The sequence below is a fragment of the Anopheles moucheti genome, chromosome 2 (assembly GCF_943734755.1).
Source record: "Anopheles moucheti chromosome 2, idAnoMoucSN_F20_07, whole genome shotgun sequence".
In the NCBI taxonomy this organism is placed as follows: Eukaryota; Metazoa; Arthropoda; class Insecta; order Diptera; family Culicidae; genus Anopheles; species Anopheles moucheti.
The window spans coordinates 29,254,367-29,278,133 of record NC_069140.1 but is presented as its reverse complement, the minus strand read 5'-3'; the positions used below and the strand labels follow the sequence as shown (position 1 = coordinate 29,278,133).

Here is a 23,767-nt window from a genome sequence, read left to right as displayed (position 1 = left end):
TTATTGCGGTTTAACATATCACAATCTCAAATATAATTTCATCATGTTCTAGATATCACAATGTAGCGATGGTAATGAGGTAATGACAGGTAATGAGTGCTGCGTAAAGTAGTGCTGCGCTCTACAGGCGACAGATGAATGGTGCGCTCATGAAATTAGTGCGGTCTCCAGGTAATGTAAATGTATACATATTTGTGCGCAATGTTGGCACGCATGGTGTGCAGCGTAACGTGATTAGTTTGGCCAGGAAGAACGTTAGACAGTAATGTTATTTCCGCCGCTGTGGTTCTCCGCCAACTACCCGGCTGAGCACGTCCCTTCAGTCGTCCCGAATAGTGTGGAGCAGAGGCACAAACGTCAACTGCTGCTTATCCCTGCTCGTCGTGACCACAAATTTACATACGATCTCATCGGTCGCACACAGAAGGTCAGCTTCGTTCGACAGGTCACGGGTGTATCCTTTGTAGATAAGCATTCCGCTCGAGACCATTGGACCGTCAAATGCTAGCATTTTCCGGTCCAGTTTACGTCCTCTCACGTACACTTTACCTACATTAACACCCGTGCCATCCGAGGCGGACTGCAGCTTGCCGATGGTGCCGTCTGATGTCAGGAACCACGCGTTTGGCCAGCTCGTCTGCAAAGTGAATCGCGGACGGACGAACACTTTGGTGACGAATTTGGTTTGCTGGGAGGGATATGTGATTGTGTGCTCCGGTGGCTTTGGCATGCAGAAGTTTTCAAACTCGGAGATCCGATTTATCGCCTGCTCCAAATTTTTCCAACCGCTGCGAACCAAACGCTTCAAATGTTGGAGTTCGTTTTCGAAACGGTACGTAGAAATGGCAGATAATGACCCGAAACGAACCACTTCATCGTGCACATGCAACAAATTGTGGACGTTACTGGTCATATATCCTACCCCATACACCGTTTCGTAATCCTTTACGAATTGCTCCAACATTTGACCCGCAAGTGGCCACTTTGCTCGGTGCGCATTGGCAGAGAGCAACGTCATGGCACAAAACAGCAACATAAAGTGTCGGTACTCTGGAGTCGAAATATGCTCCTGTAACACTATAAAGGAACAGTAATGAAAGAAGAAGGCATATTCCGAACCCTTCCAGTAGCCCAAATGCTTTATGTGCCGTAGCTTGCGATGCACTTCGCAGGGCTGGGCAGTTCGTTGCAGAGCAAAAGAGATCGAATCCCACTGCGGTTTTCGCCACTTCGTTGCGCTCAGCACTCCGTCGCGCCATCCCATCATCAGCCTCCTCGAGTTGCCCAGGTCCAAAATGTGGAGCCGATCGCCGACAGGCACGTCTTCCACTATATCGAACCCAGCAAGCTCGATCAGCGGTGTGTCGTGCTTGCGGTGTCCGGCTGGCTCATTCGTCCGGAAGCCAAGGTTAGTCCGCTTTGGCGCGATTTCAAAGGGGAATACCATAGTTTTCCTCTGCCGACTATATTCCCCTTTCGCGGTACACTTTTGGCAGCTCCAGTACCCTGTGTGTCCAACAACACCTGTTGGAAAAAATAAATAATATTACTGCCCTAAAACAATCCAATTATCATATAAAAATTATAATTTTCCTAACCTTTGATAAACGCCCTGGCAGGAGTGTCAGCGACAATGGCACGAATCTTAACGGTGATATGCTTGCCATTGATAAACATACCAACCCGTATAAGACCGTTTAGTTCGTTGACCACCGGGCGCAGGTATTGCTCGACACTTGTAGGTTTTGTGACCCCACAATAAATTGCGGCGGTCATCACTGGAGCTGCCGGCAACTCGTCGATAGCAAACAGCACTGGCCAAAACTGGAGCGCTCCGCTCCTGTGTAACGGCAATCCATCAATTGACAACGTCAACGTGAACTGGTCAACGGTTGGTGGAGCATCTAATCTAGAATACATAATAAAAAAACACAATGACCACACTTGCACACGACCAATGATTCATCTTAATTGTAATTACCGAAAATAGTTGGATAACGTCTTTTTAAATCCGTTATACCAGAACTGCCCACCACCCAGCTCAGCAATCTCGTTCGACGCATTGCGCTTAGTTTGCAATAAAGTTTTGGCAGTCAGGGGCACTTTGGCGCCAAACTTCTTAAAAATCTGCAATATCTGTTGAAATATGAAGCAAAACATAACATAAGCTGTACAACATTTAGCTGTAGCAAAGGGCTAAAAATACCATATTGATGGATCGATGCGTTTCGTTATTTGAGAGCGCCCAGTAACGGATACAGTCCACGATCGACATGGACTGGAATGTCCACTCATTCGACCCCTCCTCGCCGCTGTCATCCGAAAAACTATTCGTGTCGTCCAGCACAATTCTTTCGGCATCGCCCAGATCTTCCGGTATCTGTTGTTCCGGCTCCTGCAACAGCGGTTGCTCCGGATCCACCGGTAGCGGCTCCTGCGAATCCACCAATCCAGGCAATTCCACAATCGCTTCGATGGGAACTGAAAAAGCGGAACCGTTATTTTTTACGACACATTACCACCCAACAGTTGAACTTGCCGTTCCGGCTAGGGCCCGCTTGCGGGTCAGCTTCTTCGACCGCGTCCCCCTTAAGAAACTTAGCCGCCCGCTTGTAAAAACCACCGGTACGGCGCTCACGGTACATATCACTCATGTTGAAAAATATTTGTTACGCAGAAAAGACGCTGAAGGCTGTAATCACTCCAATGGTGGCTTGTGTAATGGTTTGTTTTTGTTTGGATGAAGGATAAGGCAAAATTGCAGTTCTTTCAATGTAAAGCAGCCGATCCTTATGTGATATACGTGTCGCTACCGTTCGTTGCCATAATGGCCTTATTTTAATAAATTGTAATGAAAACAAAAACTGAATTAAATGATTAAGTTGTAATATTATTTTCAATAATGCTTTCATGATTTCATGACGATGATTTACAATGTTTACACCGAATAAAAATTATACATTAACCCTTCTTCTCCATATCGCGCTGTAGCGTATAGCTGGATTTTAATCACAACATCAGCGCGCTTGCAATACCATCAAGTTCCACATATCAACAACCGGTGCACAAATGTACTCCTTCACACGGCAAATTTGACGAAGAAAATGCACATGTGTGTGCGCAATATCCAATAATGAGCACGAGCGAGACCGCATGATGACGAAGAAGCGAACAGCATGAGAACCTCCTTCAGGATGGAAACAGTCATCGAGCGAGCTTTCGATTCGGCGAGAGCGCAAGCAGGAGAGCAACAGCGGTTAGAAAGAGCACTCTTTAATTTTGGCCGTTGAAAGTCTAAATGTTCTCTTTGGGACTTCAATCGGACGAAAATTTTATTCCGAAATTCGACAAAATAACAGGGGCGAAGAACAGTTTGAGAACGAGTTCGACGGAGTTTGAGAAACGAGTTTGACAGTTGTCGCGCTTTGTCGAAAACTGTGTTGTCATTACTCTGCTGCTTTGTTATTGTTCTTTCTGCACCGAAAACTCTGTGTTCTCCAACTTCCAACTGTGTTCTCGACTATTTCGTTTGTAAAAGTACGTGTTTTGCATTGCTACGGCTACGAAAACTGTTCGTTTGCAACAAACCGAAGTAATGCCGTCCGTTTATCTGGGTGTGCATTTGCCGTTCAAGCCGTATCACAAGCTGAAGGTGGATAATGTCGATCTGGGTGGTCGAACAGAAACGCTACGTTCGGAGGCGGCCAAACTAATTAAGGACAATGTTGCGGCGGATGATTTCGGTATGCTTCGTTGAATAAGGAAAGGTCCCAAGTTTTGTGGGTAGCTGTAACTTTCTTTCTCTCTCTCTATTTTTTATGACGCCCAGAATTGGTGTACTGTGGCAGTCTTCTGAAAACCGGTGACATACTGCAGAACAAAGGCATCAGCGATGGTTCAATGATACACGTCATACAGAAACGTCGCGAACAGGACGTTCCTCCAAATGAACAGAAGCAACAAGAGGATCGAGAGCTTACCGAAGCAGAAGTACAGGCCGTTTTATCGATATGGCGCACGGTAGATTCTTCCAACTTCCAGAAGGTACGACAGCCCGAGTTCATGAAGAACGTGCTCGATGCTTACCCGGCGATACGGCGCAATCTGTTCGTGCTTACGCTGCTGAAAGACCCGATACTGCTCTCCTCCATGCAGCAACCGGAAACTATACGCCGGGTCGCACCGAAACATCCGGTGCTGCTCGAAGCATCACGCACGATCGTACAACTACTCAACTCCAAGATGATCTCCAAGGTGGCCAACTGTCATTTGTCCGCACCGCTAGACAGTGCGCTCGACGATCCACTGTCCGATTCGTCCTCGAGCGACGATAACACCGTTTCGCCAACTACTTCGGCTGCGCCACCCAACACAATCCGCCGCATTACGGCCGACAATCTTGCGTCCGCACTGGCATTTGCTGGTTCGCGTGGTTCGTATAATTCACTGTCGAACATCTCGCAGCGCGATGCGGACAGTCGTGCCAATCAGTCGGACCTCGCAACCGATGGGTCAACCATTGCCGGGACCGACGCCAACCTACCTTCTACTTCATCGGCCACTAGTAGCCAACCTACCACCTCAAACAATGCTGCTAATGGACGGATCACATCCAGCATGCTACTGGATGCAATTTCGTTGATGTTCGAACAGCAACGGGGTGAACAAGCTGCCGGGTCCGGGTCTACAGGTGGTAACACTGCCCTTGCCAACCAACAAGGAACGACACTGACCGGATCTGCTCCAACGGTTGAACCGATGGACACGAGTCCCGCCACTGTTAGCACCGTCCCAGAGCCAGAACCAATGGGCAACGATCTGGGAGCACAAACACTGTCTCAGCATTCAACACTGGCGGCCAGCATCGGACAGTACCGGCGGGAGCTGGATACGATGCGCGAGATGGGCCTAACCGACACGGAAACGAATTTGCAGGCACTGATAGTGTGCAACGGGAATGTTGAATCGGCCATCAATCTCGTTTTCGGTGGCATGAGCAATTGATCGGTGGCGGTAGGCTATGTGATTATTGATAGGTACGGTGTGTATTTAAAACTGTAACTCATACCGAGAGATGCAAACACAAAACTCTAGCAGAAACCTGGTGGTGTGCTTTATGCTTGCTGAATGCTTGTAAAATAAAGAAAAGCAACAAGATTGAAAAAGAATATAATGCTTCGGAAGCAAATATAAAACATTAATTTTCACACCAATTTCAGCATGTTTATCGCCCGTGATCGTATACTTCGATCGGACGAAAATTTTATTCCGAAACTCGAAAAAGTAAAAGGGGCGAAGAACAGGGGTAGGTTCACACTAATTTCAGCATGTTTATCGGACGGAAATTTTATCCCGAAAATCCGAAAAGTAACATGAGCGAAGAACAGGCGTAGAGGTAACATTTCATTAAATTTCACACCAATTTCAGCCGGTTTATCGGACGGAAATTTTATCCCGAAAATCGGAAAAGTAACAGGAGCGAAGAACAGGCGTAGAGGTAACATTTCATTAAATTTCACACCAATTTCAGCCGGTTTATCGGACGGAAATTTTATCCCGAAAATCGGAAAAGTAACAGGAGCGAAGAACAGGCGTAGAGGTAACATTTCATTAAATTTCACACCAATTTCAGCCGGTTTATCGGACTGAAATTTTATCCCGAAAATCGGAAAAGTAACAGGAGCGAAGAACAGGCGTAGAGGTAACATTTCATTAAATTTCACACTAATTTCAGCCGGTTTATCGGACGAAAATTTTATCCCGAAAATCCGAAAAGTAACAGGAGCGAAGAACAGGCGTAGAGGTAACTTTTCATTAAATTTCACACTAATTTCAGCCGGTTTATCGGACGGAAATTTTATCCCGAAAATCGGAAAAGTAACAGGAGCGAAGAACAGGCGTAGAGGTAACATTTCATTAAATTTCAAACCAACTGGTTTTCTGTTTCATGAAATATTTCATGAAACTTTTTATGAAATATTTCATGAAACTTTTCATGAAATATTTCATGAAAATTTCATTAAACTTTTCATGAAATATTTCATGAAAATTTCATGAAAAGTTTCATGAAATATTTCATGAAACTTTTCATGAAATATTTCATGAAAAGTTTCATGAAATATTTCATGAAACTTTTCATGAAACTTTTCATGAAATTTTCATGAAATATTTCATGAAACTTTTCATGAAAAGTTTCATGAAATATTTCATGAAACAGAAAACCAGTTAGTTTGAAAATTAATGAAATGTTACCTCTACGCCTGTTCTTCGCTCCTGTTACTTTTCCGATTTTCGGGATAAAATTTCCGTCCGATAAACCGGCTGAAATTAGTGTGAAATTTAATGAAAAGTTACCTCTACGCCTGTTCTTCGCTCCTGTTACTTTTCCGATTTTCGGGATAAAATTTCAGTCCGATAAACCGGCTGAAATTGGTGTGAAATTTAATGAAATTTTACCTCTACGCCTGTTCTTCGCTCCTGTTACTTTTCCGATTTTCGGGATAAAATTTCCGTCCGATAAACCGGCTGAAATTGGTGTGAAATTTAATGAAATGTTACCTCTACGCCTGTTCTTCGCTCCTGTTACTTTTCGGATTTTCGGGATAAAATTTCCGTCCGATAAACCGGCTGAAATTGGTGTGAAATTTAATGAAATGTTACCTCTACGCCTGTTCTTCGCTCCTGTTACTTTTCGGATTTTCGGGATAAAATTTCCGTCCGATAAACATGCTGAAATTAGTGTGAACCTACCCCTGTTCTTCGCCCCTTTTACTTTTTCGAGTTTCGGAATAAAATTTTCGTCCGATCGAAGTATACGATCACGGGCGATAAACATGCTGAAATTGGTGTGAAAATTAATGTTTTATATTTGCTTCCGAAGCATTATATTCTTTTTCAATCTTGTTGCTTTTCTTTATTTTACAAGCATTCAGCAAGCATAAAGCACACCACCAGGTTTCTGCTAGAGTTTTGTGTTTGCATCTCTCGGTATGAGTTACAGTTTTAAATACACACCGTACCTATCAATAATCACATAGCCTACCGCCACCGATCAATTGCTCATGCCACCGAAAACGAGATTGATGGCCGATTCAACATTCCCGTTGCACACTATCAGTGCCTGCAAATTCGTTTCCGTGTCGGTTAGGCCCATCTCGCGCATCGTATCCAGCTCCCGCCGGTACTGTCCGATGCTGGCCGCCAGTGTTGAATGCTGAGACAGTGTTTGTGCTCCCAGATCGTTGCCCATTGGTTCTGGCTCTGGGACGGTGCTAGCAGTGGCGGGACTCGTGTCCATCGGTTCAACCGTTGGAGCAGATCCGGTCAGTGTCGTTCCTTGCTGGTTGGCAAGGGCAGTGTTACCACCTGTAGACCCGGACCCGGCAGCTTGTTCACCCCGTTGCTGTTCGAACATCAACGAAATTGCATCCAGTAGCATGCTGGATGTGATCCGTCCAGTAGCAGCATTGTTTGAGGTGGTAGGTTGGCTACTAGTGGCCGATGAAGTAGAAGGTAGGTTGGCGTCGGTCCCGGCAATGGTTGACCCATCGGTTGCGAGGTCCGACTGATTGGCACGACTGTCCGCATCGCGCTGCGAGATGTTCGACAGTGAATTATACGAACCACGCGAACCAGCAAATGCCAGTGCGGACGCAAGATTGTCGGCCGTAATGCGGCGGATTGTGTTGGGTGGCGCAGCCGAAGTAGTTGGCGAAACGGTGTTATCGTCGCTCGAGGACGAATCGGACAGTGGATCGTCGAGCGCACTGTCTAGCGGTGCGGACAAATGACAGTTGGCCACCTTGGAGATCATCTTGGAGTTGAGTAGTTGTACGATCGTGCGTGATGCTTCGAGCAGCACCGGATGTTTCGGTGCGACCCGGCGTATAGTTTCCGGTTGCTGCATGGAGGAGAGCAGTATCGGGTCTTTCAGCAGCGTAAGCACGAACAGATTGCGCCGTATCGCCGGGTAAGCATCGAGCACGTTCTTCATGAACTCGGGCTGTCGTACCTTCTGGAAGTTGGAAGAATCTACCGTGCGCCATATCGATAAAACGGCCTGTACTTCTGCTTCGGTAAGCTCTCGATCCTCTTGTTGCTTCTGTTCATTTGGAGGAACGTTCGCGACGTTTCTGTATGACGTGTATCATTGAACCATCGCTGATGCCTTTGTTCTGCAGTATGTCACCGGTTTTCAGAAGACTGCCACAGTACACCAATTCTGGGCGTCATAAAAAATAGAGAGAGAGAAAGAAAGTTACAGCTACCCACAAAACTTGGGACCTTTCCTTATTCAACGAAGCATACCGAAATCATCCGCCGCAACATTGTCCTTAATTAGTTTGGCCGCCTCCGAACGTAGCGTTTCTGTTCGACCACCCAGATCGACATTATCCACCTTCAGCTTGTGATACGGCTTGAACGGCAAATGCACACCCAGATAAACGTACGGCATTACTTCGGTTTGTTGCAAACGAACAGTTTTCGTAGCCGTAGCAATGCAAAACACGTACTTTTACAAACGAAATAGTCGAGAACACAGTTGGAAGTTGGAGAACACAGAGTTTTCGGTGCAGAAAGAACAATAACAAAGCAGCAGTGTAATGACAACACAGTTTTCGACAAAGCGCGACAACTGTCAAACTCGTTTGGCAGTGCTACCAGATGGGCAGGGCTCGTCGCACAAATTTAAACTCATTTATGCGACTAAATGTAGGCAATGCTATAAATTCGATTGTACCGTTACAATATGGTTAGTTATTAGTAAACCGGTGCAGAGAAAAGCAACAAATTTTTACAAGCTTACGGTTTTCTAAAATTGTGATAGTTTCATTTATTGTTTCAATTCTTATTGTTTCTTACACACTACTTTCTTCTTAAAAGCTACATATTTACCTTTATCTTCCTCTATCTTTTCTATCTGTCCTGTACGCTTCACTTTGAGCTTCCTGTATGCACAATAACGTTCCCTAACGTTCAATGAATCTAGCACAACTATAAATAATTAAGATGCGATGCGTTAATTACTAATATAATAAAAGCACAGACCACATTTACACACGCACCGGCAGCAGGTTGTAGACTGTTAGCTTCGATTAGTGTGTGGTGATCTAACCAACGAGTTTAGCCTGGTTTCAGTTGAATCTCTACCAATAAATCATAATTGAATTGTGTATGGAGGTAAGTAACACTCTCTCGCTTGCATTGCCGTTGTATGGTGGTGTGGGTATATGTGGCTAGAAGATCCTTTTTTGGCGTGCCTTCGCTTCCAACGGACGCGACAGGCGAGGCATCTAAACCTGCATTTAAATTACGCATATAAATACATTTTTTATAGATAGATTAGTGGCGCTAATCGCTGCACTGTTCTAGCCTGCACATTCTGTAAACTATACTGTATGAAAAAGAATTATAAACAAGAACAACTCCACAGCGGTGTTGTGCGGTTCAACAACGTAAGGAATTCAGGCACCATTCCAACCGCGACCGCTTCTTGCCATATTTGGTAAGGCGGCATGCATGAATGGATGATGGTCTGCTTGTTTTGTGGACAATGTCTTCTGGAAAGTAATGTGGAAATGTTTTCGATAAATTAAACATAAACATAAGATTCGTCACACTGATCCGTCGTGTGCTCGCTAAAATTTTGATTATCGCGTCGCCAAACAATGTCTCTCTTATTTCGTTTCGTTTTCCTGATGTGTTTGTGTCTATATATGTAAAATATTAATGATTGCGTACTAATATCTTTAGAAGAATATTAGCCAAGCAGTCAGTTCGTCCTCTAATTTTGTCTTCCCAAACCATCGTATACACTTCGTACTCGTCAGAGCTGCCCATTCGTTATTAAATAAACTATTACTACTAAACGGCACGCTTCCATTTTTACGCACAATCGTCACTCAAAAACAAACGCGCGCAAAAAAAAAACCAACAATCCGGAATGGGATGGACAGGAGTAAACCGACAGCTCACAGATCCGTAATAATGTCCATGGATTCGGCAAACGAACGACCACTGTGAACGGAGCTGGAACGGGTACTAGCGCTCTCGACCGCCGCCGACAAACCAACACTGGCAAGAGCCGAGTTGGCCGTATCCGCTATCACCTGCATCTGGCGCTTCTGCAAATCACCGTGCAGACGTGTGAGCGTTTCACGAATTTCGGCCGTTGTCGGTTGAGCCCGAGCAAGCGCAGCGGATGCATCACGCAGTGCCTCGCTGTAGCTACCCTGCTCCATCAGGGCCTTCGATCGCGCATAGTAGCCATCGTACGCGTTCGGTTTAATCTCGATCGCTTGCCGCGCCAGCTCGATCGCATCTGCTACATCCTGCGGAGGGGGGAAAAAAACGGAAACAGTCACACTAACTGATCACACGCCCAATGCAGTAAACCATCGTATACTTACGTTCATTTTTCGCTTGCAGCGAGATAGATTGAGCAAGAAATTAAACCGCAACTGTTGGAAAGTGGCCACATTGTTGCTCGTGTGGCTGTTGTTGTTATTGCTATCGGGAACGGAACTGCCGGTTAGTGGGTCGGTAACCATCGTACATCCTCCATTGCCATTCACATCACCACCGGGGCTCTGTACGGTAGGAATCTTCTTCAGCGCATACTGATACCGATGCGATGCTTCCTGCAGCCGGTTCTTTCTGTACAGCGTATTACCATCCTCCAGCAGCTTGTTCAACAGTATTAACCTGTACGTGAGTAAAAGCGCCCATTAAAACATTGCTTCTCTAATCGGTGTGACTGCCTGCCAACCGAGCGAAACGTACATTATCTCTGGCTTCCCGTTTGCCATGGCCCATGTAGCGGGACCGAGCTTGGCCCCACGCTTCAGAAACACCTGCACAACCTGCACATTCCGGCAGGCGATGGCACGATCGAGCGGACGCATCCCATTAATGTCGACGTGTTCGATCTGCGCCCCATGATCGAGCAGCATCTGTACGAGCGAAGCCGAACCCTGGTACGCGGCCAGATCCAGCGGTGTGCGCCCAGTACCATCCGCATGCTGCTTGTCAGCTCCACGTTCCAGCAGACATTTGGCCGCCTGCTGTTTGCCCCGCAGGCACGCCCAGCTCAGTGCCGTCAAACCGTCCTTATCCTGGGCCGTTAGTGAAGCACCTGCAGCAAAATGAGAAGAGAGAGTCCATCACAGTGAACCATAACTCACACACCCTGGGGACGTTCCACACTTACCTCGACTTAGCAGCAACTCTATAACTCCCACGTGGCCTTCCTCGGCCGCGATCATCAGTGCCGTTTTGTTGTTCGCTTCCGTCTGCTCACAGTCGGCCGGATGTTGTAGCAATCGTTCGACGATCGCCCAATGGCCCTCCTTCACCGCTATCAGCAACGGTGCCATCTCCTTGCGATTGCGCACCTCTGGTGATGCACCGCGATTCAGCAGCGTTGCGATCGTGTCCGTATGGCCATTGGTGCACGCTGTGGTGAGTGCCGTTTCGCCGGTAATTACATCCAACCGGTTCACCTGCACCTCACCCATATCGAGCAGATCCTCCACAATGTCCGTATTGCCCTGACCGGCTGCTGCCGTAAGCGCTTGCTGGGCCGCTTGTTCTAGCGTCACATCATTACTCGCCGGTCGCGACATCCAATCGCAGGCCACCAGATACTTTACCACCTGCAGCCGACCGGCAATGGCCGCATGCACCAGTGCGCACCGCTGTGAAGTGTCCGTTTGGCCCAGGAACGACCCGGCAGCCACCAGCTGACGAACGACATCGCAATGACCGCGGGCGGACGCTAGAATCAGTGACGTACAGCCTTGGCTGTTCGTTTGCTCCACACTGGCGCCGAATTCCAGCAGCAGATTGACCATCGGTAAAATGCCTTCATGGGCGGCAATGCACAGGATTGGCGCACTGCCCAGGAACGGTGTCACATGATCCGGGGATGCGCCGGCCAATAGCAACAGGCGCGAAACTTTCACATTTGGACTGTACACATTGCGCAGTGTGGTTAGTGCCGACGATACGCATCCCGTCACGGAGGCAACCCAGTACGCCTGCAGATCGCGGGGCGATTGATGCGAGGGAGCATTCCGGTAAAGATGCGCCTTGAGAATGTGATGACCCAGCTCGAGCGCCTGCTCCGGATCGAGCGGTGCCTGCAGGCGGGACAAACGCAACGCAATACCCGCATGGCCGTTGCGCAGATCACACAGGAACTTGGTACTTTCGCCATCTTCGCGCCTTATCAACCACTCCCTGAACGAGGGATGGAAGAACATGTACGTATCGTCGAGCCGTTTCACCAGGAACCCAGTGAGCGTCTTGAACCGGCACAGGAACTCATCCCAATCGATCATACCCGATTCCGGCTCGGGTGCGGCATTCGATGGTCCCGGTTCCGGTTCCGACTGTGATTCGCTCGCAATGAGCGCATTCAGTGAGTAGAAGATCTCGGTCAGTGTGAGCGGATAGAGAGCAGCGAGACAGACGGCCAGTATGTTTGAGATGCGATCGTACGCGGTTGCGGTCGGGAAGCGTAGGTTAAAGTTCAGTAGGAAGATTTGCGCCAACGACACCGGTAGCACCTTGAAGCTGCTCGACTTGATCACGAGATTGCCGCGTTCGATCAGGTCGAGCGTAAGCTTCGCGAACAGAAACGAACCCTTCGATAGGGCGAGCAGATGCTGGGCAAACTTGAAGTGGGTACTGGTGTTCACGATCTCCTTCCCGCCGGCCACGTTGTGCTGTATGCTCGGGCTCTGGTTGATCCGGTACGTGATGTACTCGAGGATGTCCTTCTGCAGCAGCTCGTTCGTTGTCCAGCTATCGAGGCTCATCTTCGTGTACGGCAAACCTTTGCAGAATTCGAGCATCTGCGTGCGTATGGTGGCGATCACCTTCAGCCAGGATGGGAAATGTTCACTCATTCGCTGCAGGAAGGAAGCAACCGTATCGCCATGATCCGGTCGATGATACTCCGCCTCGCACAGTGCATCGACCAGGATGACGCAGTTCTTTGCCGGGATCTTGCCCGTACGGCGCAGCGCCGCCAATGGTTCCAGTATGCCCATCGTCATCGCACGCTCCGGATTCGCGATGCATTCCTTCACGCTGAGCGCATGCTGGAGGGCGTGCTCACCGAGCAGGAACTCGTGATACGCGGCTAGCTGTGGCGCTTGGCAGAGCTGGGCCGCCAGCGAATGCACAAAGTCCGGTATGAGGCAGGTGGAGTTATTGTCCGCCTGGCAGAAGTGGTACGCCACCACGTGCGAGGCGAGACTGCGCAGCCGATCGTGTGCCACGTTGATCTGACAGTAGATGCCATCGTTCTCCTGGATCGGGAGCTCTTTGCGCCGCCCAAAGCAGGAATATTCGACCAGCTGCAGCAGTAGGGCCGTTTTACCAGTGCCCAGGTTGCCGCTCAGCAGCACACCGGGCGAATCGGTCGACTGGATCGCGGTGGCCAGCTCGCGCACCAACCAATGGCGACCAACGAACAGCGGGTTCGGTTCGTGCGTTGGCACCTCGAAGAACAGTGGCTTCAGTGTAAGCTGCTGCTGTTGTTGCTGCTGATGCTGCTGGCGGTACTGGGCGAAGCGGATCTTCGGATCAATCGGTCCCTTAATCTGACCGGACCGGGCCGATCGTCGCACGGTCGTACGGCGACTCTTGAAGGCCAACAGCTCGTCTACGTTGCTACCGCTCTGCGATGCTGCAAAGAAGGTAAGAAGGTGTGTCGCTAAGCATTGCCCCATATCGAAAGCCGTTCAAATACACTTACTGGTCACCGAGTGCCGTCGGCTGACGGGGCTCGACGAAGCATTGCTCTGCTCGGAGATCGACATCATCGAACCGATCGATTCACAGCCCGTGTGGTACGGGTTCGGTTCCTGTAGCTGCAACACGCGCGACACATCCGCCTCGGACGATCCGGTCAGCGTCGAAACGGGGCTCGTGTTGGCCGAGGTAAGCGAACTGCACGATTGGTTCGGTGCGCCCAGATTGCGCCGTGAGTTGTTCTCGAGGAAGAACCCAAGCCGCACCTGCAGCTCATCCTGCGAGGATTTCGATTTCCCATTCATCACCAACGGCTTCACGTTTCCTCCTTCGTCGTCTGGAGAAGAGCAACGAACAAAATAGAACAAATTTGGGGTTAGTTTTGGGGTTAAAATATTTAATGTCCCTAGCATGCATAGGGCAACAGAGTACATTGGAACACACGTGTAAGTTGCACATAAATGAGCATTGAAGAATAGTAAGTATTCATGCCTATAAAATCAAAAACAGCTTAAAACACGCAAGCATCTAATTCATGCACATAGATTCCACCGGGGTTTTCGCTTAACTCTGGTACACGAGTAAGAGGACGCTATTTTTTAAACTCAAACTGACGACCTGATGAGGAGATGAAATCTCTCTTCTCCGAAAAACACCTTAAATGGAATACGTTTTAAAACTTATCTAAATATTATTATTAAGCTTCCCCGAAGGATGATATTAACCTTATCGATCATTTAAGAATGTTTGCCCATAGGCGCATAGCCCCAAATGCAACATATTTGCATTTTAAATGTATAAAAGGGATAGGAATTGCCCCAGGAAACGTTTGCAGCTTGCATGAAATCATTCAGAAAAATGATAACAATCGAATTTGTTTCAAGCAGCAGAAAAGATTTAAATAATCTTGCAGAGTTAGGTATAACATTATAACACGCTGCCTTCAATCACACAAACATAGCAACCATCGGCGGGAAATTATTCCACTCCTGTTTTATTGGACTTTTTTGTTCCCCAGAATGCGGTTCACTGACCAAAAAGACTAGCGATCGTAAATTCGTGATTGGGCGATTTTTTTTATTTCTGCTTTCATTCCTACCACGAAGAAGAAAAAAAAACACCACGCAGAGGATTATAAAGCTTTTAAATGAGCTTTATGTCGCGCAGAACACACATAAGCTTGCCCAAATGTTTGTTGTGGGCTAGCTGTCGCAAAACATTCTTTACGTGATTCATCTCCGACCGTTATAATTTAAATTAAGCTTAAGCAAATTGCTTAATTCTCCCCGTGCGCTTCTCTTCTTTTGCTGTGTGACGCCGATCAAAACAACGCAAAATCTTTGGAGAAATATATAGCAAAAAAAACCCGTAAATCAATTTGCCGATTTTGGTTAGCCGTATTGAGTTTTAGACGGTTCTCTAAAATAAATCAATCCATAATAAAAGAGATTTCGCAATCAGGGTTATAATGTTTCAATATTATTATCATATTAAAGTTTCATGTTACTAGCAAACAGAAATGAAATGGCCACAAGAATATAAATGCGAAATTACAAAACGTTAGCGTAACAAGCATAAGAACATTGAATAAATAATAAAAGTGAGCAGAAAATGGAACAGAAAAGTGTAAAACAAAACTCAGACTTAGCAAAAACACAACCGAAACGAAAACAGAAACTCCAACCACAAAACAGGGAAAACAAAACGACTAAAACAGGAACCAAAAACACAAAAAAAACAACACGTTAACAACATTAGAACGTCTGATCAGTCTGGGAAGTAGAAGAGTGGCCATGCCTGCTAATTGATTCAATCCCGCGTTGACCGTCGTCGCCTGGGCCGACCAGAGAGATTTAATTTTGCCGAAAACCATCGACGCGGACGAACCGAGACTGAGTCGATGAAATTTATGGCCATCATTAGCGTTCCGCTGGCGCTTGCTAATCCCGTTCGGTGGCCCATGGGAGGGCAGCAGATTGAACCCACCACCACCACCACCACCTCCGACACTCCCTGCACCTCCACCAACACCTCCGCCCCAAGCAGGGCCATCTCTTGCTATCGGTCCGGACGCGCCACTGGTGCGAGCCATCGATCGGCTAATTTTGCTAGCGGCCGCCGTCGTGGCCCGATGAAACGTTGCTGGGTTGAGCAGTGAGGCCAAACCTATGCGTGTGTGATGCATCGAAAGAATTTTCCCGGAAATGAACATAAACGCAACGCAGGGATGCGATGCAGTGCCGAGATGTTGATGTACGATGCGAAACCGATTAGCGACGATCGATTGATGATTGGTGCCGAAGGATGCAATCCAGATTAAGGGTGAGAAATAGAAGGATAGAAAGAACGATGATGATGATGATGATAATATGGAAAAGTGCGAGAGTTTGTGAGTGTAATTACATGACTCGAACGATCATACATGCTCGCATATGAGATGATCGCGATCTATAATTAATGCATCGATACAGCGAAAGATGCATCCACGAACTGATCGCCTAGAGGTCTTAAACGATGACCACGAACAGTCGATTCACCAACATACATGTCTGTATCTGACGATACACCCACGAGACGCGAGATTGCTCAATCACGATTTGTGCCCACAGCTTACCCGACAGTGTGGAGTTGTCCGCGTTTCCATTGCTGCGCCGGTAGCCGAACGGGCTGCGCAGATTCTTCGGGCTGAACAGCCGCCGACGGTTCTGCGGTGGTGTCGCACAAGTGCTGGACGTGATTTCGCTGCTGCTGTTCAGTGCCGAACGCTGCTGGAGGGGCTTCATCAGACCGTAGCCGGACGATTGATGCGTCGCACCGACGATACCGGTGGTGCTGCCGATGCTAGCATAGTGCGGTTCCACTTTGCTGCCCGCGGGACACTTTGGTGGACGATCCTTTAGCTTGTAGCGCTCCGTTGAACCGAGTATGTCGGCGGGACTCTGGAAGGGGGGAATGGTGAAGAAAAGGTGAAAAGGTTAAATGATGTAGTTTTCGCACAAAAGGGTGTGCATTCAGCAGTGTGCTTAATGGCAATGTGAAGAGCGTTAGCAATGCATCTACTACAATGTGAATTAGTAGCCAAAAAGCTTCATACAACTACAATGATAGGAACATAACTAAAACACGAAACATGAAAGGGGAGATATACAGTCAGCATTTATTATTTATAGCACGAGTTATAGCAGTCGAAAGACAAGTCGAGGCTTAAGGCTCCAGCAATATCAGGTAAAATGTTCAAATATCTTGATAAGATTTTCTAATGCCTATTTTTTACCAGGAGAGCATGTTTTTCAAGAGGTGGAATAAATTTGCTCATAACTATTGCATTGCATACTATCAAACCCGTGAGAGCGTTCACTAGTTTAAGGAAGATGGATGAAACGGAGAGCATCCTTCATTTCGCTCAAACTTTCCGTCGGCTGATTCGAAATTCCATACAAAACCAGCTGTTTTCAGATTTCCGATACCAGGAGAGCATCCACGGAAGAGCACCTAGTACAGCAATTTTGCTCGAATCCGCCGAAAGGCATGCAATGTTTAAATACTAACTTTCCCGTTGGTCGAGCAAAATTTCTTCGAAAACTACCAGTTTTCGAATGTATAGTACCAGGAGAGCATCCACGGAAGAGGTAGCTCATAGTACTGCGCCGTAAGGTATGCAATGTTTATACACTCACTTTGCAACCAACTTGCAATGCAATGCGCCGTAAGGTATGCAATGTTTATACACTAACTTTCCATACAAACCAGCTGTTTTGAGATTTCCGATACCAGGAGAGCATGTCTCTCAAGAGGTGACCCTCAGACACTCAGGCACTCAGTCACTCATGAGTGCCAGTCACTCATGAGTGCCAGTCACTCATGAGTGCCAGTCACTCATGAGTGCCGGTCACTCATGAGTGCCGGTCACTCATGAGTGCCGGTCACTCATGAGTGCCGGTCACTCATGAGTGCCGGTCACTCATGAGTGCCGGTCACTCATGAGTGCCGGTCACTCATGAGTGCCGGTCACTCATGAGTGACTGAGTGACTGAGTGCCTGAGTGTCTGAGGGTCACCTCTTGAGAGACATGCTCTCCTGGTATCGAAAATCTGAAAACAATTGTGTGCGCGGCTACGGTATTGTGGTTTTCACAGTTGACCAGCTGATTTGGTCATTGGACAAATTTGTCAGCATTTTATCAACTCTCGTGGCCCTGCACATATTAATGTGAATTTCGATCGTTCGCTTGATTTTTGCGTATTAAGTTTGATGCTCCAAGTTTAGATCGGTTGTCCGTGCGTCAAGAAATCCAAGAATTTCTGGGCCGATCTCTTCGGTCATTGTGAAGACACTTGCGATCATTTCGTCACATTTACATCAGTATGAAACACACTACGTGCTCCTCATGCACAATTTGATAGTCAGTAGCAAATTATAGGTTTACAACATCACAAAGCTCTCACTAATTTTTCTCAAACAAACTGAGTTTTCAATGCAAAAAAACGAGACCGCTTTCAGCACGCACGATATCGCCAACAATATTTTAGCAAGACTACTATGATAGGTTCAAGAAATAGAATACATGAACAGGTTGAAGTTAAAGGGGATATAAGGGTTCACGGAGCGACCAGATGGTGTATTGGTAGCGCAGCCAGTCTGCACAAGACAGGACCACGGAAAAATTTCATTTGGACCACCAAACCTCCGTACGCAGCACTGTCTATCCTACGGGTAAATAATTTTAAAAAACTAGAAATGGTAGGCTTAAGCATCCTAAAAATGTCGTGCCGATAAAGAAGAAGGAGTTTGAATACACTGCATACTTCTCTTGCGTAGCCGTTTAACCGGGCCGATATAGCTAATCAAATAGAAACAAATATTTTATATAACCAAGGATATATAAAATCCGAAGATATTTTCGATATACCAAAGATATTTTCGATCAATTTTTTACCTTTTTAATTAGATTTTGTGCTATGAATTAACTCTGCTGCTAAATTTCCAAAAATCGCACAATCGGCACAAATTGTTTGGGGCCCCCAACACGGCGAGGCCCTAGGCGACCGCCTACTCCGCCTACCGTTTGATCCGCCGCTGAACATGTAAAGTGTAACGTATCATTTAAGATATAAGACGATGCCGTTCTAAAAAAGGCATAGTATTAATTTAATAACAGAAGTAAATTATTCTTCAAACCAAATGCAGTTATAATGTTTAAAGCAACAAATGAAATCATCAAAACAAATAAAAGTATAATATTACTTGTGCATTCGTAACTGTTCTTCTTCACACAAAAGAAATGTGTATAAAAAGTCAAGACTCAAGAAAATTAACGCATTTTTTTTTAAATAATGAAAACAAAAAACGGATATCTAATATGAATATTTGGCGGCAAGGCAACTATAAATTAATAGATCTGATTGTTGCAATTCATGGTACAATTTCCTGTTGTACTTCATGGTGGTACATGATTGCGCAATCGATTTTCTTGCTGTTCCCCAAAACAAAGCATCTCTGGTGCCATCTTGTGCCTGCGATACTAATGGAACATTCCTACAACAAGGATTTTATTATACGCCACAGTGTGCACTAATGCGCAACGTAGGCTCTGGAGCGTAATTTGTGGGCTCCATCCAAAAAAAAACAACTCCTATCGAACACTTCACCCCTGTGCCGTTCTACATCATCGTTTGCAAAGCAAAAATGTTGTAACAAACCCTATCGGTGCCCTGTGTACCTTTTCATCCCGTTCAGTCCATTTCCCTCCCCAAAAACTGAAATCTAAATCCTTCAAACATAATCACGCCCGATAGACTCTGGGCAGTGGGTCATTTGGGTTGGCGAGATATTTTTTTGCAGTTGCCGTTTGAAAACAAAAAAAAAATGGCTCTGCTGATGGAGCCCTCCCTCAAACGTAGGCAGGCCAACAGAGCGGGTGGAACCAGCGGGTCCAAACCCGGGACCATTCACAATTATCTAATGATCTTCGACAGTCTGGGAGGGCAAACATGCTAGCCAACCATTCAATAGTGGACCGAACGGCATGGACGCACGTGCTGATCTGTGCCGATTTCGCTGCGAAATGGTAACACCCAAACCGTAGGATTTCGGTGGTGAGACAAAAATACCCCACAAAATCGAAGCTGACTCATCGGAGGTTGTCGGATGTGGCCAGGTTTTTTTTTCTGAACCACGTACTCTAGCGCTTTTCCTGAAACGTTCTGCGCTTAGATGGCTCCGGAAGAATTAGAGATTATTTTACCTTTTTAGATTACTTAGGGCATGAGAATTGGAATTTTAAGCGATGATTTATGTCTTTTAGGATTTTTGGGATGTTTAAAATTATGCAGCAATATGAAATGAAGCTATGAATGTCGGAGGAACACACTTACAGAACTTTAGCTGTTCTGTAGTAATTCCCACATAAGAATATGGTGGTTAGAGCAGTGTCGTTAATGCAACTCTCAACCAGTGGAGGATCAATCCCCTTGAAGGCCCAGGGCGGAATTTTTAAAGGGGGCCGATAATTTTGCTACGGCATTACCGGTGTTAGTGAGGTGTACTTCAAACATGATTTAACAACGTTAAATTTCGTTTTTCGTTAGTTCCACACTACTAAAAATAAGGGCAGAGCTGCCTTACTCGCTTAATGTAGCCTTTTCTCCGGGGCCCTTTACTGGTTGCTGGTGACACTTAAAATGATGAAGTAAACTGAACCAATTTCAGATTGAAACTTCACAAAATATGTCTCCCCTCTTGGCATCCTTCCCTCGGATATAACACCAATTACGAGAAATTACTGTAAAACATGGGTGAATATGTGTACATCACCAGCAGGGGAAGAGTTTAAGTGACTGTTCGATGCCCGAGTGCAGATCGGAGGAAATAATTAAAGTTTTCTCCCAAAAGTCAATAAAACCAGAAACAAAATTGTGTCAAAAGTGGAAAATTAGGGAAAAAAGGGAGCTTCCAAAAACAAAATTACCGTTCATTATCAGGTTTTCGACACTGACTGCGGCATTGTCACGTAATGATAGCAACAAAAACTGCTGGCTTGTTCCGTTGCATCGGTTGCTGTTGACCGGATGCTTCCGGCGATTCCACCGCAACAACACTCTCCATCTTGCGCTCCCTTTTTGGCCATCTTTAAACCAGGTACGGTCAGACACAATTAAAGCCCCGTGTGCCGATCTTAACCGATCGAGCGACACGACTGTGTCCAATTATAGATCTTCATCTCGGCAAAAGGGTCGCGCGGTAGGCTGTAGCTCACCTACTTTTTTCCTGCAGAACCCGCTTTGGACTTAAATGCGCCAGCTACGGTAATTCAGGTTGCAGCGAAAGGGCTTAGCTGACTGGCCAAAACAAAAACGAAAAGAAAATAAAAGAATCAACCACTGGTGTGTTATTCCAGCTCGGTAAAAAGAACATCTTTCGAGGCTGGCTGTATTGCGATCGCCCGATCGGCTCATGTCGTTTTGGCGATGGGTGTTGGGGGTATTTCTCTTCACTCCATCACTCACACATCGCTGTGGCTGCGATCGCACGCGTACCACGGACACCATAACCGGCCACACTAATCACGCACGCAATGGACCAAACAAATCTGACTTTGGTCAAAAATTTGCTCCACAACGCAAAAAGGGACACGAAGACAAACAACGTCGTGGCGGTGTCCTGCGCCAGACGGACGTGTGTCTCGACAGAACCGGAACCCTACTGCGAGCACCGGCCAAAGCGGCTACCGGTTTGTCGCTACCAAAAATGGCTTTTACTTCACCTACAGTTGGAGTTCGACGTTCCGATAAGGGCAGAACCAGAAAGTGAGAGAAAATGAGAAGGAATCAAGTGAGATAAAAAAGCAATTGAAAAACGCTCCCCATCAACAACCACGTCGGAAAAGGGCATCTTGGGGACTGTGTCGATCGGGTGTGAGTGTGTGGAAAGACAAGCAGCAGAGCGTGTTGCGCCTCATCCAGAAGGGCAACATACAGTTGATATCGAATAAAATCCTCAGCCATCCCGGGGAACTGTACTCTTCCATTCCAGCTGCTGTCCAGCGAATGTGTCTGCGTACGGGATATTTTTCTTCGGCCTCGTACAGTGATCGATGATGATGAATCATCATGCGAATGCGTCGACAGTGTACAAGATGCAATCGGGCCCATAAACAGCATCGCTTGTCCGCGAGTCTGTCAAATTCACCACCTCTTCCGGCAGCACGACAGGGCCCGGAGTTGGTGAAGGAACTGAGCACAAAGCGAACATCTTCAACATGCAAAGACACACACACACAGAGAGCGATGCAGAATCGATTGCTAAACAGTTACAATTTGCAGATACATCCATCCAGCACGAATGCGATCAATGGCGATTGAAGGAAGAGTTCGATCTTTGCTCCTTTTGGATCGCACGGAGTGCACGATCGTTATGCAATGGGACAACGAAGTTCTGTTGCATCGTAGTACACCCACAACCCACAACCAAAAGAAGGGAACTGCATCCCGTGATCTATCGTGAGTAATGATCTTGAACGATCACGCGCATTAAGCAATGGCTTTGGCGTATGATTTGGATTAATGGTTGATGGAACTATTTAATTCTCGATGGTTCCTTGTCGAGTTTCCTTTTAGTTTAGAATTATTGATTAGAATATTATTATTGCTCTCCAAAGCGCACACACACAGTTGCACGTATAGGGAAGCTTTTATGTTGTAATTTACCTTGACGGAAGAGCACGTCCTGGTCGTGAACCCCCCCACTCCCTAGAGGACTTTTAATGTCCCTAGAGAGGTGGCGATGGGAAATCGTGGTGATAATTTCTGACACAAACACACATTATCCCGGCGACTGGTGGTCCCAACTCCAATACTGCAGCCCGTTGCACCACTGGCATCCAGTTTGATGGAACGGTTTTCAATTTGCATCCTTCTGCAAACCCGTACACAACCACCCCTTTCCCCCCCCCCCCTCATTCCCTCCCAAAGCTCGTACATCTTTCATCAATCATTCTGCCCATCAATATCGAAGGCGACCACAGTCATGGCGAACATTTTCATTTATGCCCCGGTGTGGTTATTTCTGCACTTTTTATTTATTTCTCTTTCTGTCCGGATCGTGAAATGGCGCCATCGTGTAAGGGTGTCCCAAAACGACGCTACGTCAGAATGGCTACGTCGATAGGCTAGACGGTTGTGGAAAAATATGCAATGCACGTTGCGACCATTAATAAAAATAAACCGGACCCTTCATTACGCATGCGAAACAACATTAGTTCCTAGCGCAGTGCACCGGTCTGCAGTTTATTACAAAACTGCAACATCGCATGACCGTACCAGGGATGCATTTGAAAATCGATTGCCTTTGATTTCCGACGTACTGAACACCAACCGCCACACCACATGGCGCGGATGGATCGTCCGAGCAGAGTAAGACTTTGCATAATTTGCAATCGTTCCTCTCGCAGCCACCATCACCATCGCGTGGATTTGCACCACCCCACTCACGTTGGTCCGCAAGATACGGGGCATGAGTAAAGACGCATTTGCTGCCTTCTGTGTCGGATGATGATCCGGTTTGCTTGGGAAGGAACATTCATTTTCAACACCTCCACTAAAAAAGGCTTCATTGCGATGCGCTGATTGATGTAATGGATCATAATTTCCGAGCCTTCGAGTTTGTGCATTGCACACACACACACACTTACATATGTACGGTAGCATAATTATGAGACAAACAGCGTGTGCGCTCTAATGTGTACCGTGCGGCCTCCAATTTGCGCTGGTTCACCGTCGCAGCGGTGACGCTCGTGCCGAGCCATAAACAGTGTACTGGCAACCACCTATCCTCCACCGGCAGGTTGACGCGCTCGATGATTTCGAGCCTGATCGCGATCGCGCCGTGGCAGATCAGTGCAAAACCCAAACTAACGAGCCTTGTCTTGCGCATTGCGCTCAGGGTGCGCGCTCCTGGTGCCCGTTTGCCACAGATTGATGGCGATGGTCGACGTTTTTGAGCCGGTAGC

General features: G+C 46.8%; 4 protein-coding genes across 4 annotated transcripts in view; 1 reads left to right on the top strand and 3 right to left on the bottom strand.

Moving 5' to 3' along the window:
- Window positions 1–319: 319 nt before the first annotated feature.
- LOC128299515 (uncharacterized) lies at window positions 320–2,654 on the bottom strand. The gene is made up of 5 exons (XM_053035505.1): window positions 2,540–2,654; window positions 2,207–2,481; window positions 1,982–2,136; window positions 1,599–1,909; window positions 320–1,524 (listed from the first exon to the last, which is right to left on the bottom strand). The coding sequence occupies exons 1-5, from the start codon at window positions 2,652–2,654 to the stop codon at window positions 320–322; spliced, it is 2,061 nt and encodes a 686-aa protein (XP_052891465.1).
- An 809-nt stretch (window positions 2,655–3,463) lies between these two features.
- On the top strand, window positions 3,464–5,213 carry LOC128296802 (ubiquitin-like protein 7). Its single transcript, XM_053032289.1, has 2 exons — window positions 3,464–3,743; window positions 3,830–5,213. The coding sequence occupies exons 1-2, from the start codon at window positions 3,596–3,598 to the stop codon at window positions 5,002–5,004; spliced, it is 1,323 nt and encodes a 440-aa protein (XP_052888249.1). The 5' UTR covers window positions 3,464–3,595; the 3' UTR covers window positions 5,005–5,213.
- Window positions 5,214–6,842: 1,629 nt separating this feature from the next.
- LOC128310833 (ubiquitin-like protein 7) lies at window positions 6,843–8,455 on the bottom strand. Its single transcript, XM_053047560.1, is given in 3 exon segments — window positions 6,843–8,120; window positions 8,122–8,221; window positions 8,308–8,455. Coding segments are annotated over 3 exon segments (1,317 nt in total). The 3' UTR covers window positions 6,843–7,051.
- A 367-nt stretch (window positions 8,456–8,822) lies between these two features.
- Window positions 8,823–23,767, bottom strand: part of LOC128304900 (protein TANC2) — a 109,019-nt gene continuing 94,074 nt past the window's right edge. Inside the window, exons 4-10 of the mRNA XM_053042148.1 lie at window positions 16,376–16,700; window positions 15,559–15,927; window positions 13,766–14,098; window positions 11,210–13,696; window positions 10,783–11,134; window positions 10,410–10,704; window positions 8,823–10,331 (exon numbers count right to left, since the gene is read on the bottom strand). Of these exons, the coding sequence (XP_052898108.1) occupies window positions 9,972–10,331; window positions 10,410–10,704; window positions 10,783–11,134; window positions 11,210–13,696; window positions 13,766–14,098; window positions 15,559–15,927; window positions 16,376–16,700 (4,521 nt within the window). The 3' untranslated portion in view covers window positions 8,823–9,971. The remainder of the gene's footprint in view (window positions 10,332–10,409; window positions 10,705–10,782; window positions 11,135–11,209; window positions 13,697–13,765; window positions 14,099–15,558; window positions 15,928–16,375; window positions 16,701–23,767) is intronic.